This window comes from Sceloporus occidentalis, unplaced genomic scaffold (genome assembly GCF_023333645.1).
Source record: "Sceloporus occidentalis isolate IW3139 unplaced genomic scaffold, rSceOcc1.0.p SCAF_1, whole genome shotgun sequence".
Taxonomy (NCBI): domain Eukaryota; kingdom Metazoa; phylum Chordata; class Lepidosauria; order Squamata; family Phrynosomatidae; genus Sceloporus; species Sceloporus occidentalis.
In genome coordinates this window covers 221,955,378-221,970,797 of record NW_028316981.1, presented here as the reverse complement: position 1 = coordinate 221,970,797, position 15,420 = coordinate 221,955,378, and the positions used below count along the sequence as shown (strand labels likewise).

The 15,420-nt window shown below is 42.9% G+C and overlaps 1 protein-coding gene across 7 annotated transcripts in view; it reads right to left on the bottom strand.

The window, feature by feature from the left end:
• DNM2 (dynamin 2) overlaps window positions 1-15,420 on the bottom strand; it is a 99,695-nt gene extending 84,275 nt beyond the window's left edge. For 4 of the 7 annotated variants that reach the window (XM_089489123.1, XM_089489119.1, XM_089489121.1 and 1 more), the window contains exon 1: window positions 15,132-15,419. In XM_089489123.1, the coding sequence (XP_089345249.1) occupies window positions 15,132-15,292 (161 nt within the window). In that variant the 5' untranslated portion in view covers window positions 15,293-15,419. Of the gene's footprint in view, window positions 1-15,131 lie in introns of all 7 variants that reach the window. The other 3 variants (XM_089489122.1, XM_089489124.1, XM_089489120.1) reach the window with 2 other exon arrangements.

Sequence of the window (15,420 nt, the reverse complement as noted above, 5' to 3'; positions counted from 1 at the left end):
TATTTACTGTACTCTGCTAACTAAGGCTAAATGCAAAATCATCTGTTTTGCCCCAAGAAACATTCTTGGATGATCCTGATACCAGTCTGTACCTGACGTAAATGAGAGGTGGGCACCTGTTAGTGTCTGGGCACAGCCTGTAGTAGCCACTCACACACAAATGTTAACATGAAATTCCTCCCTACCTGGCTCACACAGTACATACATATCCAGCTCTTTTCTATGCCAACATTCTCTGAAGATGCCAACCACAGATGATGGCAAAATGTCAGGAATAAACTCTTCTAGAACACTACCACATGGCCCGAAAAACCCACAAAAAACTATGGATGCTGGCCATGAAAGCCTTCGACTTCACAAACCTATAGTTCCCAACCATTATTCAGACCAGTATTCTGAACTATAGTATTGTGAAAAGTATGAATGGAAGATTCCATGTTAAAGAGATCACAGGCCTTAAACCTAATTAAGTGAAAAATGCAATGCTAACCCCTCTATTACAGGCTTCTTATGAACATGTAATAGCTCTGAAACAAAAGATAATCATCATGATGACTTAGTAATTTGATTATAAATTAAAACCTGCCAACGTTTTTATTCAAAGTGTTTGTACAGATTTAGTAATGTGAGCTTATATTGTGACAGTAGCTGAAGCAAATCCACTTGAACAGGTGCAAAGTTTTGTTCAGAAAACAAAAAGATTTCAAGAACTTGAAAGTAGCATTTAACTAGCTTATTCATATTGGACATGAACAATTTTGTAAGTCTCAGAATGAAAGGTTAGATAACAGCTCTATTGACAACCCGTGTGCTTTGCCCAAGGCAAGAGAAGAATATGAATTGCAGGTGGCTTTAGATTTTCAAAAATGGAAACCAGCAATCCCCTCTTCATGCCACAAAGCATTGCCAAGTGCAGTTTGATATCTTCAATACCTACTAGTGACTACCATATATACTCAACTATAAGTCGAGAAATTTATGCCTAAATATTGACCCTAAAATCTGGGGTTGAATTATACAGGGTCAATACAGTTACCATAGCTTAAGATTGACTGGAGGACAGTTAACAACAACAACAACAACAACAACAACAACAAACAGTAATAATGCTCATAAAGCTCCTTTTAAAAGTAGCCCTGATGTCCCACTCTCCGTGCCTCGGCAGTGCTTGCTGAAAGAGCTGAGACTCGCGAGGCACCAGTGTGAGTGTGCATGGAGTGATTCCCTTCTCAATCCCATCTCCAATCTTTTGTTTCTCCTCTTTGCATTTCCCCATTTTCCCTCCGTTTGCAAGCCGATCTCCAAACCTTGCCTCCTCTTTGCATTTCCCTATTTTCCTTCCGTTTGCAAACTGATCTCCAAACCTTGCCTCCTCTTTGCATTTCCCTATTTTCCTTCCATTTGCAAACTGATCTCCAAACCTTGCCTCTTCTTTGCATTTCCCCATTTTCCTTCCTTTGCAAACTGATCTCCAAACCTTGCCTCTTCTTTGCATTTCCCCATTTTCCCTCCGTTTGCAAACTGATCTCCAAACCTTGCCACTTTTTTGTATTTCAGACCACTTGCAAGCTGATCTCCAAGCCTTTGCTTCTCCTCCTCCTCCTCCTCCTCCTCCTCCTCCTCCTCCTCCTCCTCCTCGCGTTTCCTCTGAAAACCAAGCTTCTCTTTTCCCCCCTCCACTTCCACTTTGAAGTCTCCTAAATTCTGCCCTCGACTTATCCATGGGGCATATCAAAATCATAGATTTTGATCCTAAAACCTTCCCTCGACTTATACATGAGGTCGACTTGTACACGAGTATATACGGTAGTTCATTCAGCCTTTTGAGACTGGATCTAAATTGCAGACTACATGATAGTTTTGGGACTTTTCTTTTTCTTCTCTTATTTTCTCCATCTTATACCATGCAACTAGATGAATGGCTAGAGAATGTAAAAGTTTATATTTTTGTGGCATTTTAATTGGTTCAAATAAAGATATGGCGTATCTGTAGATTTTGAATTTTCTCATGGACTAGTGCAGCTATCTTTGCTTGGTACAAAAGGTCTCTTCATCCTAGAAAACGTAAATCTATTCTGTACCTAGAACTCAATAGCTGTATAATATACTAGCAATGTCATCAGTGATCATGACACTGATGATGACTGATCATGACATTATTGGCTAAAGTGCTGGATAGACAGCCACAGGTTCATAACCTTAGTCATATCTTCTGCAGGGTTAGCCTGACCTATTCACATCCTTTCAACCTAGTTTACTTCATGGCGCTGTGAGGATAAAGTTAGAGGATGAACCACACTCACCACATTCTTCTCTTTGAAAGAGCAGGTCCAACTGTTGTAATATATTGTCTGACATCTTTGGTATATTGATTTGTTTGGACCTGCGGTGAGGAGCATCTTAATAAATCCTCATCTTTCAGCTTACCAACCTTGCACATGAGACAAACAAGTTGTTCCCTGGTCTTTTTGCTGCAATTGTTTTAATCACTTTGTTAAAAATAAATGTAAAGATAACGTATTGCCTCCTTTCTTACATTTGATTAGAAGCTTCTCTAATGCATTTCCAGGCCTCAGTGCTGGTTGTTACATTTAGCTTTAAATAGCTTGGAAATAAGTTATCCAAAGGACTCCCTTCATCCATATAAACCTGCTGGGTCCTAAGATGAGGCAAAAGGACCCAGCTCATGGCACTTGCCAGTAAACTCTATTCAGCCCCATTTTTACAACAACAAAAAATCACATTATGTCTAAATCTAAGTCTTATTACAAATTGTTTGTTTGGAGCTGGCAAGCCAGAAGCTGAAATCATTGATTATGAAACCAACACTTTGGCGGCTTTCATATCTACACAATAAATATTTTTATTGAAGATATGGTAGAGACAAAATAATAGGATTCCATTCCTCTGGGGATCAGGAATGGTATAATTGGCTTTGTAAGAGTTCTGTTGTGACTAGAAAGGCAGATTCAACAATGTTTCTCTTGGACAGCAGATGTCAGAAGGACAGACCTATCCCCCAGCATCATTCATTCTGTAAAGTAGGTGATGATAACTGCAACCACCCAAAATATAGTTCCCAACCTGTCTTATGGGATTCCTCAGGTCTCCATATTGTCGCCCATGTTCTGTAACATGTACATGACTCCATTCTGGGGACCCAGAATACAGCATAATTAGTACTGTATTTTCTAGTGTATAAGACTATTTTTTAACCCAGGAAAATCTTCTCAAAAGTCGGGGGTCATCTTATAGGGCTGGTGCTGAAACTTCCGAGCCAGACTGGAAATCTGCGGTCGCCGCATATGGTGGGAGAAGAGCTCAAAAACAGCTGTGGGGTATGGAAAAAAGAGCTGTGTTTGCACTACCGCTCTGATAGTCTTGGAGACAGGGAGGACTAGGCAGGCAGGGAGAGCTGACCAATCCAAGCAGGCTTTGTATACAACAAGTTTTCCTGCTAAGTACCTGCATGTCATAAGCATTTGAATTAAAATTACCATACTGAAATTAAATCTGATGTTTTAAAAAATTTTATTTGGTGTGCGTTGGAAGAGGGGTAGTCTTATATGGCGAATATATCCCAAACTCTGTATTTTAACTGGAAAAGTTGGGGGTCGTCTTATACGCCGGAAAATACGGTACTTCTCGTTTTCATCTGATGCAGGTAAAGCTATGGCCTCCTTGAATGAATATCCATAATTCATTATGGACTAGATGACACTGAATCGACTAAAATTAAACTTAAACAAGATGTGAGAATGGTGGGGGAGTCAGCCAACTGCTGGGCAATTTTTTGTTCTCAGTTAAGTCATATTCCTCTTCAAGGTTGAGGTCCACAATTTACAAATTCATTTCAACCCAGCTTTGTCCCTGAAAGATTAGACAGAAGCTACAGACCAAATTGCCTCTTGCCAACTTTATCTGATTCATCACCATCACATGCTGCTAGAAGACAAAAATCAAGCTACTGTTATTCATCCTTTGGCAACTATTAGACTATTGTACTGAACGATTATGTTCCTCTCCTGAAAAGCCATGCAGAACCAGTCCAAAATGCAGAATTTTGTTCCATGACGTGTAGAAGACACCATGATGATATAAAACCATTTTGAAATCTCTTCACTAGCTTATTTGTTTTTAAATCTCCCTATAGAGATCTGGTTAGCTCCAACTTTCAAAGTTTAAATGAAATGCTAGAATTTATTGTAGATTAAAGTCCTCTGTCCCTGTGTTTCATCCTGAAATGTTTTAGTCTCAGCTCTTGGTTAATCTGTATGTAATTTGCCTTTAGTAAGGCCCAGAAGCAGATATAGAAACATTCTGAGAAATTTAAGATACTCCATTTGTGAAGTGGGAGAAATAGAGGATATTTTACACTATTTACTGCCAGCGTTATCAAAACCCAAAGAAGAGATTCTTCGGACAGATTTTGGCTTCCTTACAGTGAAACTAAGGGACTATAATCCATCTGGTACACATAAAACAGCCTTATTTGCTATAGCTCCTAATGTATTCATGGTAACATTGAAAGATATAGATTGTGTAAGGGATTCATTAATCTGATTTTCTGTGAATAAACGGGTGTACATTTGATTGTCCTATAGTCAGGATAGAAGGTTACCTTCAGAACATAATATGGAGAAACAGAATGGTTCCCAATTGGAATGAAAGTCAGACAAGATCATATTGTATCACCCTTGTTTGCAGAAAATACCATATGAAGAGCAAGTTTAGACACTGAAGGGAGAGTGAAGATAAGAAGAAGGAATATCAACTATCTAAGATCTGCAGATGATACCAGAAACAAGTCTAAAGTTTTTAGGATCGGCCATAGAGCCCTTTTTATGGATAGGAATTACAATACTCACAGCCCACCTCTGAGGCATTTGCCCATACTGATTTATATACGTAAATAATGAAGCAAGAGGTGGAGCCCACCAGTCTAGATTTGATCTGAATAATTCACCGGGAAGCATGTCTTCTCCTGGTGCTTTATTATTAATCAAAGAATTAACTTCATCGATGCCAGCCACAGATGCTGGCGAAACGTCAGGAAGAAAACTTTCTAGAACATGGCCACATAGCCCGAAAAACCCACAAAAAAACATGGATGCCGGCCATGAAAGCCTTCGACTTGTTCAGAACTTATTTTTAAGATCCCTGTTGGCTGTCCATAAGTGTACCCCTGTCTCTTTTCTGAGAGCAGAAACAGGCCAAACTACGCTTCTAGCTGGTACACATACCGCTCTTGCCTTCTACTGACTAAAGTTGTTATCCATGAGTGATTCCAGGCTCCCAAAAAATGTTTTTTAGAACAAATATCTGTTAACACTCCAAGCTCCTGGGTATCTATAGTTAGAACAATATTGCAAAGCTATGGCCTGTTACAGACTGCCAAAATAAAGCTGCTTTGGGTCTCTTTGGAGATATGCTATTTAAATGATGCATGGGTCCTAAGAGTCCGGAGGTCGCGCCAAAGCCACACTCCATTCCTAAGCACTGAAGTGCAGCTTTAGTGCAGCTTCTGGATTCTTAAGGTGCATGCATCATTTAAATAGCATACCTCCAAAGAGACCCGAAGCAGCTTTATTTTGGCAGTCTGTAACAGGCCTATGAGATTAATATGGACTCACTTCCAAATTATGCCACCCATAGAGTCAAGCAACTGATTAAAGAGAAAATCCATCTTGCTTCCAAATGGAGCGATCTTAATTCACTCTCAAACTCTTCTTTTTCTTTTTGGTACCCATTGTACAAGACATTGTTTGGGTTAGAGCATTACTTTATTAATCTTACTCTGGCCCCTGCTAGAAAAGCATTTACAGCTCTAAGATACCAATGTATGCCTTCTGCCTATTTGATGGGAAGATATAATAACACTCCTGTCCATCTAAGATTATGTATCTGCAAAACCAGGGAAGTGGAGAATATCGAACATCAGCATCCTGAGTTACTTAATTAGGACTTCTTATTAGAAAAGTCAGTAGAAAAGTAAAGCAGCTTAAAAAATACATAAAAGCATCATAAGTCAGTCATGTATTGTATTTGACTAAAAGCCATTACAAATGCAAAAAAACAACAAAAATATTCATGTGTTGTTGTTGTTGTTGTTGTCAGCTATCTTCGAGTTGACTTCGACTCATGGCAACCCCATGAATGAGACATCTCCAAGCCCCTGTGTCTGCAACCACTTTGCTCAGATCCTGCAGCCTTAGTTCTTTAATAGCTGTCCTTCCCAGTCATAGCCTTCTGATTGTTCTGATCAATGTTTGAGCCAAGGTATGGGAAATCCCTCCTTGTCTAGATCAAATTTCTGTAACTCCTCTGTGGTCATTCTTATTATTTTTCTGAATGTTCCTCTGTCCCTCGTGGCTAGCGGCCCAGGGGGGACCGGCGGTAACTTCGTTGTTACGCCGGATTATTAATACATCTTTGAGGGAGGGCCAATTTCCATCAGAACTCAAATTGGCCATTGTAAAACCTATTCTGAAAAACCTATTCTGAAAAAGCCCTCCCTCGACCCCCTGGTATATAATAATTATCGGCCAGTTTCCCTGCTGCCATTTTTGGGGAAGGTGATCGAGAGGGCGGTTGCAATCCAACTTCAGGCGGTCTTGGATGAAACGGATTATCTAGACCCATTTCAAACTGGCTTCCGGGCGGGTTACGGGGTTGAGACGGCCATGGTCGCCTTGGTCGATGATCTCCGTCTGGGTATCGACAGGGGAAGCGTGTCCCTGCTGGTGCTCTTGGACATCTCAGCGGCTTTCGATACCATAGACCATGGTATCCTTCTGGGGCGCCTAGCGGAGGTGGGAATCGGGGGCACTGCGCTCCAGTGGTTCCGGTCCTACCTCTCTGGGAGGTCCCAGATGGTGCAGCTGGGAGACGTGTGCTCCGACGAGAGGCCCCTTAAAACCGGGGTCCCTCAAGGGGCCATTCTGTCTCCCATGCTATTTAACATTCACATGAAACCGCTGGGAGAGGTCATCCGGAGACATGGGGCGCGGGGTTATCAGTACGCTGATGACACCCAAATTATTTTCTCTATGTCTCCGACTGATGCAGTGACTGGGGATGGTGTCTCTCCTCTCGTGGCCTGTCTTGAGTCAGTAATGGGCTGGATGAGGGAAAACCGACTCAAGCTGAATCCAGAGAAAACGGAGGTACTAGTGATAGGTTCCCCTGGTCCAGGAATGGCGGTGGTTCCACCTGTCCTGAACGGGGTCACGCTCCCTGTGAAGGACTCCGTGCGCAGTCTGGGGGTGCTTCTGGATTCGTCGCTTCACCTGACTGCTCAGGTGAGTGCGACGGTCAGGAGCACATGTTATCAGCTTCGGCTGATTCGCCAGCTGCGCCCATACCTGGCCCAGAGGGACCTTGAAACGATCGTACATGCTCTGGTAACCTCAAGACTGGATTTTTGCAATGTACTCTACATGGGGCAACCCTTATACCAAACTCGGAAGCTACAATTGGTGCAGAATATGGCAGCCCGGCTGGTCACTGGTGCTCCCAGGACCAGCCATATAACACCGATTTTAAAAGATCTTCACTGGCTGCCTATTCGCTTCCGAGCTCAATATAAGGCGTTGGTAATTACCTATAAAGCCCTAAATGGCTTGGGTCCAGGATACCTGAAGGACCGCCTCTCCCCATATATTCCGTCCCGCACCCTCAGAACATCTGGGCAGCAACTCCTGAAGGTGCCAGGGGCTAGGCTTTCTTCCGTCACCAAGCGGACATTTTCCATCGCCGCCCCGGCCCTCTGGAATACGCTGCCCGCTGAGCTCCGCTCGACTACCTCCCTGGCCCAATTTAAGAAGGATTTAAAGACCTTCTTATTTCATCAAGCATTCCCCCCATGAACATCTTTTAGGGCCTCCCTCCTCTTCCGTGGCCATGAGGAAGGGCTAATTGGGGTTTTATCTTTTTCATTGCTTTTATTGTTTCTTTGATGCACTGTTTGCGCGCGATTTGTTGATTTATGTATTTTTCACTGTTGTACACCGCCCTGATCTATGGAAGGCTGCGGTATATAAATAAAACTTTTATTTTTTTTTTTTTTTTAAGCCTTCCTTGGCACCTTCCTGTTTCTGGTAAAAAGGATTTCAACCTTTAAGGCCCTAAACAGTCCAGGACCCAAGGTCAGGGACACTACAAATCACCCTTTTTTAATATCTGCTGAGGAAGCCATGCTCCCAATGCTAGTGCTTACTTTTTTTAAAACAAAGGACAGCAGATTACAGTGGCTCTCAAGAAATTTACACTATGCATATGTAAGATTATAACCCTTCTTTTGGTCTGACTGGTTATGTAACTCCAATTTAGAATCTCTTTCCAATAAATATAGGCCACCTTGTGTACAATTAGAACAATGTATACACCTCGCAAAAAACAAAATCGCAGGAGAATTTGAATATTAAAAATATTTCGCAAGTAAAATGGGTTACACATTTCACTTACACTCTTCAAGGTGGGGCTTTGAAGAAACTTGCAGTAAGAGTCCTCAAGAGAGTAAACAGTACCCAGGCCGGCACATAAACTTGGAAGGACAATACTCAGAGCTATCCCTTGCCCCAGTAGTTCAAACAATATAAAATGGCCCTAAATATTATACTAAATTATAATTCATACCTAGGATGACACTTATTGACTGACTGATACAGGTGATCTATGTGCACAGAGAAATTGTCTTGTTTAAACACTTTCTTTGAAACTTTGGACTATTCAGAATTTTAAAACTTAACAAAAGCTTCTCATAGGCCTGATACAGACAGCCAAAATAAAGCTGCTTCGAGTCACTTTGGAGATATGGTGTTTCAATGATGCATGCGTCCTAAGAGTCTGGAAGCTTCACCAAAGCTGCACTCCAGTCCTTAGGAGTGGAGTGTGGCTTCGGTGCAGCTTCTGGACTCTTAGGACGCATGTATCATTGAAACACCATATCTCCAAAGTGACTCGAAGCAGCTTTATTTTGGCTGTCTGTATAAGGCCATAGTCACATTTCTACATTTTCCTGCACACAAAAGGTAAGTGGAAAAAAACAATCCTTGAGGTACACTTCCCTAACCACACCTTAGACAGCAATTGTCAAATGGCAGGTTGCAAAAGCAAAGCAGATGAAAACATAAAGAATTAAGAAGTGGGGAACTCCTTGCTTAAAGGTGTAAAAGTTATATCTCCACATAATTTTTAAGGTGTTCTCAGGCAGATTTTTTTTAATGTTATAATCATTGTTTTATGAAAAATCAAATAACAGAAAATCCCACTGATATCAGCAAAAGAGAAAGTACAGTTTAGTTATAGAAATACATTTAAATAAAAATATATCTTAACTATTTCTACCTGGAACTGTCAAACTGTTTATCATTCTGGAGTGGGGATGGTGGCACAAGAGAGGCATCTTCACAAAGTGTAAGTAATATCCTTCTCAATATTGCCACCGCATATCCCAAAGTACAATACAAATGTTTGAAGGGGAAAGTAGAAATGCTCAAACCACTGCACCATGATGGCTCTTTTTACATACATAGGTGACAGAAGAAGGTTATGCCCTTAGGATGCAGTTCACAGATGACGTTGTTGTTCTGTGCCTTCAACTGTTTTGTGACTTATAACAACCTTAAGGCAAATCTATAATGGGATTTTCTATGGCTCCATCCTATGGACTCCAAGTATATGTAGTTTGTTGCGGCACCACAGCTCTCTGACAAAGAAGGCTAAATATCTCACAAAACTAGAAATCCCAGATTACATAGCACTGAATAGAACATTATGAATACTCAGAGGTGGCTTTGCCAGTTCCTTCCTCTGAAATATATCCTTACAACATCTACTATATATTGGCAGTCTCCCATCCAAGTACTAAGAAGGTGTCCTTAGGGTATTTTGGCCACCTAGTGCCAATACTGATTAATATTTGGCACAAGGTTGTACCAAACAATTTAAGTTCTTCAAAGGTTGAGAACGTTGAAATGTGGTGGTTTGAACTCCTGTATTTATTGGTTACATTAGCCCCTGCATTTTACATTGTATTGGCTTGGGTATTGGTAGGGGTTTCTTTAAGTTTTATTTTACAGTACTGTATATTATTACTACATATATCTAAGTTGGTATATGGTATTTAGGCAACTAGCTTTGTTTGTGTTTAAAAACAACTACTGATTACGATGCTTTGGTGAAGCATTATTTGTTTCTTGACAGATAAATTACTGCCTGCTACATCATGGAAATTATACAGATAGACAAATCCTGCCTCCTCCTCTGCTATTTGCAGTGATGACCAAACCCTTTCTCTCATTGTACACTCAACGCTTGGGAAGGGGGAGGACAATGCAGAAAGAAGCCTTCCATTCCCAATCTAGGAAAACCACTTTAAATTTCCTTACCAAACAGAAAACATCTCCCTCTCCCAAATCTGCCACAGGTAAAAGGACCTGTTACGATACACAGTGCCATGGTTTCTTTCTCCCTTGGTACTCAGTTTGTGTATATAACAACCATGCAAATAGGTACATGTTTTTGTAGCACAAGACTAAGATGACTATTGTCTTTGGTGTTGTGTGCCTTCAAGTCATTTCCAACTTGTCATTTTCAATTTATAGCAATCCTAAAATGAGCCTATCATGGATTTTTTGGGGGGCTGAGAGTGTATGACTTCTCTAACACCACCCAGTGGGTTTCCATGGCCAAGGTGGGAAGCAAACTATGATATCCAGAGTACTAGTCCCAATGTTCAAACCACTACACCATGCTGGGTCTCCTACTATTACTATGGCTGCATCTGCACTGCTGAAATAATCCAGTTTGGACAACACTTTAACTGCCATGGCTCAATTCTATGGAGTTTAATTGCCATGCTCAATGCTATGAAATAATCCAGTCTGACATAATTTTAACTGCCATGCTCAATGCTATAAAGTTGTTTGAACAAACTACAGTTCCCAATATTCCACAGCATTGAACCATGGCAATTAATGTGGTGTCAAACTGGATTATTTCAGCAACATAGATTCAGCCTATGACTATGCTGCTGAAAATTGTAGCAAAGCTCTGGCACCACAACCAACTACAGTTCCCAGGATTCCGTAGCATTAAGCCATGGCAGCTAACATGGTGTCAAACTGGATTATTTCGTCAGTGTGGAAACAGCCTGTGACTACGCTGCTGAAAATTGTCGCCTGGCTGCAATCAGCACTTCCCACGGCTTGGATTCCTTCTCTCAAGAGGAGCCCAAGCCGTGCCGAGGAGAGGTGTGGGCCGTCAGCCCAGGCCCCTTCTCAGGGCAGCTTAGCTTCCTTCTGTCCCCAATCCCTTTTGTCCCCAATGGCGGCGTGCACACACCGTCATTAGATTATCTGACATTTTCGGTTATCTGATGATCAGACGGCTCGTTTATGTCGGATAATCAGGACTCTACTGTGGTATTTTAGGTGGGTTACACACCACCATTTAGTACGTATTCTATACGTACTAGGGTTAGGAAGGGGCGGTGCTTCTGCACCCCCTAACCCTAGTACGTATAGAATACGTACAAGATGGCGGCGCCCTGTTCATGCGGGCGCCGCCATCTTTACGTATTGGACGCATCTTTACGTATTGGACTCATAGAGGCGCCGCAAAAAGAAGCTCCAAAATGGAGCTTCTTTTTTGCTCCGCGCGGGAGCCACACGGTGTGGCTGCTGCGGCTCCCTCACGGAGCAAATGGCGCCGGCGGGAGACCGCCGCAAAGCGGCGGTCTATAACCCACCTTAGTTTATGAACTATGTGACATAACACTGACCCACTAGAAAACAGAAAACGTAAAATTGACTGTGTTTTCTGAACAACCATCCAATCAATAAAATTGTACTGTATTGCTCTGTATTATATTACATGATACATGATACTGTATTGTATTGCCTTTTATTATATTACATTAAACCTTGGCTATCTATGGTATTTTCAGCACCACATCTCAAATGAGTTGATTTTCTTTCTGCTTTCTTCACTGTCCACCTCTCGCACCCGTTCATAGTGATGGGGAATACAATGGCTGCAACAAACTTCACTTTAGTGCTCAGTTGTATATCTTTGCACTTTAGGATCTTGTCCAGGGAGCCAGCATGGCATAGCTGAATGGAACTTCCTTAATCAGAGAGTGGAGCCATCTAGAGAAGGGCCATGGGAGACTTCTTGTTCTTAAAAGCAACCCTTAAAACACACACATTCTCCTCTTCCATTTTACCAGTTCAAGGAAGATGCATAACATGTATTTCAACAGGCTATGGGGTTAGGAAAGGAACAGGCAAAGGAGGTGCCTAAAAGCAGAGATACAGGAGATGGAAAGTGTGGCATAGTGGTTTGAGCATTGGATTATGATTCTGAAGACCAAGGTTCAATTGCCCACTCTGCCATTAAACCCACTGGGTGACTTTGGGCAAGTCACATGCTCTCAGCCTTAGGGGAAGACAATGGCAAACCATCTTCTGAGGAAACTTGCCAAGAAAACCCCAGGATAGGTTTGCCATAAGTCAGAAGTCACTTGAAGGCACACAACAACAATATATATATATATATATATATATATATACATACATAAACACACACACACATTTTGTTGTTGTTGTACGCCTTTAAGTTGCTTCCAAATTATGGCGACCCTAAAGCAAACCTATCCTGGGGTTTTCTTTCTTCAGACTGAGTTTGCCATTGCCTTCCCCTGAGGCTGAGAGAGTGTGACTTGCCCAAGGTCTCCCACTGGGTTTCATGGCCAAGCTGGGAATTGAATCCTGGTTTCCAGAGTCAAACTCCAACATTCAAACCACTACACTATGTATACACAGACATGCATATACACTTCATCTCTCTCTTTCTCTTGCTATATACACACACATATAAACATACATATACAATTTATATACATGCACATACAACACACATATACATTATACACACACACACACACACACACATATATATATATATATACTGGGTTACACTCTCTCAGCCTCAGATGAGAGCCATGGCAAACCCATTCTGAAGAAATCTTGCCAGGTTTGCCTCAGGGTTGTCATAAATTGGAAAGGACTTCAAAGCACACACCAACAAATTGTTGTATGTATATATTATATATAACAATTTCCATCCTTATAAATCCCCCATTCTCTCTTAATATTATATATATATATGGATGCACATAGTGATATTATAAAATTATTATTATAAAATTTGCTTATATTTCCTGCTTCTCCCTTCGGATCGAAGCGGGATTACAACAGTAGAAACACCATAAAATCCATAGATAATATAAAATACATCAATCAAAATAAAAATAAAAAGGGGAAGAGTTGTTGCAGTGTTGCTGACAGTTGTAAGAATGGAGTCATCATATTCAGATGTTCAAAATCGGATTAGAGGAGCTCCATTGGATAGGCCCGCCGGAAGAGATCCGTCTTCAATGCCCTCTTGAAGGCTTCCAAAGAAGGTATAAGACAGATCTCTTCTGGTAAGTTGTTCCAAAGTCTAGGGGCCATCGCAGAAAACATTTTACAAGAGGTGGTTTTCAACCGGGTTTTGGGTTGTTCTAATATTTTTGTGCCAGATGTCCTGAGAGTGCGGGGCGGATTATGTAGGGAGAGGCGTTCCTTTAAGTAACTCGAGCCCAGGCCATGTAGGGCTTTATAGGTAATAACCGACACTTTGTATTGCACCCGGAAGCTAATCGGCAGCCAGTGTAGGGATTTCAACACCGGTGTAATGTGCTCTGATCTCGGTGTCCTGGTGATCAGTCTGGCTGCAGCATTCTGAATCAGTTGGAGCTTCCGAACTTGGTACAAAGGTAGCCCCATGTAGAGCGCATTGCAGAAATCTAAACGAGGGGTTACCAGTGCATGTACTACTGTTTCAAGGTCCCCCTGAGCCAGGTAGGGACGCAGTTGGCGTATCGGCCGAAGCTGATACCATGCACTCCTGGCTATCGCCTCCACCTGAGATGTCAACTGTAGAGGTGAGTCCAGGAGCACTCCCAAACTGTGGACTTCATTCTTCAGGGGGAGTGTGACCCCATCAAGGATGGGTTGGCAGATCTCCCCCACTGGACCAGGGGCACCTGGATTCAGCTTGAGTTTGTTTTCCCTCTTCCAGCCCATTACAGACTCAAGGCAGGCATTCAGAGGAGAGATGCCATCCTTAGTCACTGCAGCAGTCGGAGACATAGAGAAGTGAATTTGAGTGTCATTGGCATATTGATAACACCGCGCCCCATGTCTCTGGATGATCTCTTCCAGCGGCTTCATGTAAATGTTAAAAAGCATGGGGCGTATCCAGAGTTTTCGCACATACACACTCACTCACTCATATAAACTGGATTATACCCTACTGTTTTGTGTGTGTGTGTGTGTGTCGGAAACAACTTGAAGGCAAACAACGGCATGTGTGTCTGTGCGAATAATGTACATGTGTCTGTGACCTTGGGCAAGTCCCACTCTCTCAGCCTCAGAGGAGAGCCGTGGCAAACCGGCTCTGAAGAAACCTTGCCAAGAAAACCCCAGGATAGGTTCTCCTCGGGGTTGCCGTAAAGTCGGAAACGACGGCACTCAACAACAGCATGTGTGTGTGTGTGTGTAAAATGTACACGTATAATGTGACTTTATGCAGAGGCTGGATGTCCATCTGTCAATGGGGATGCTTTGACTGAGAGTTCCTGCATGGCAGAAGGGGGTTGGACTGGATGGCCATTCTTGGGGTCTCTTCCAACCCTATGATTCAATGAACAACAACAACACAACAACACAACAGAGAGAGAGAGAGAGAGAGACTAGGAGTCAGGACACACAACCACCACAAAACCAGTGTCTCAAAGGAGACTTAAAACACGGCCCTGGAAGCTCCTGGAGACCTCAACACAAACACACACACAGAGCCACACAACGAGCGGATGTGACAAAGGCGCCGGCGAGAGGACTCTCTCTCTCTCTCTCTCTCTTTCCTCCTCTTGCGCCTTTTGCGTACCGCGCCGGAGCGTCCTCGGCTACGGCGCCGTAAGGACTGCTATTCACAGAGAAGAGGGCACTTCCGCATGCGCGTCGGGCGCGGCATTCTCGAACGGCACTTGCGCAAACTGCGCAGATTTCCCTGACTCGACTCACCGGCCGACGAAGTTCTCGAGGACGGAGCTCTTGCCGGCGCTCTGCCCGCCCACGACGGCGATCTGCGGCAGGTCGAGATGGCAGCTCTGCCCGATGGAGCTGAAGGCGTCCTGGAGCTTGTTGACGAGCGGGATGAGCTCCTCCATGCCTCGGTTGCCCATGGCAACGGCCGAAGGAGGGCAGCCCCTCTCCCTCCTTTCAGCGCTCCGCTTCCTCTCCCCTCTGCAACCACCGCCAAACTTCCCCCTCGGCTTCCCCTCTTGCTGCGCGCCTCGTCCCGCCCTCCTCC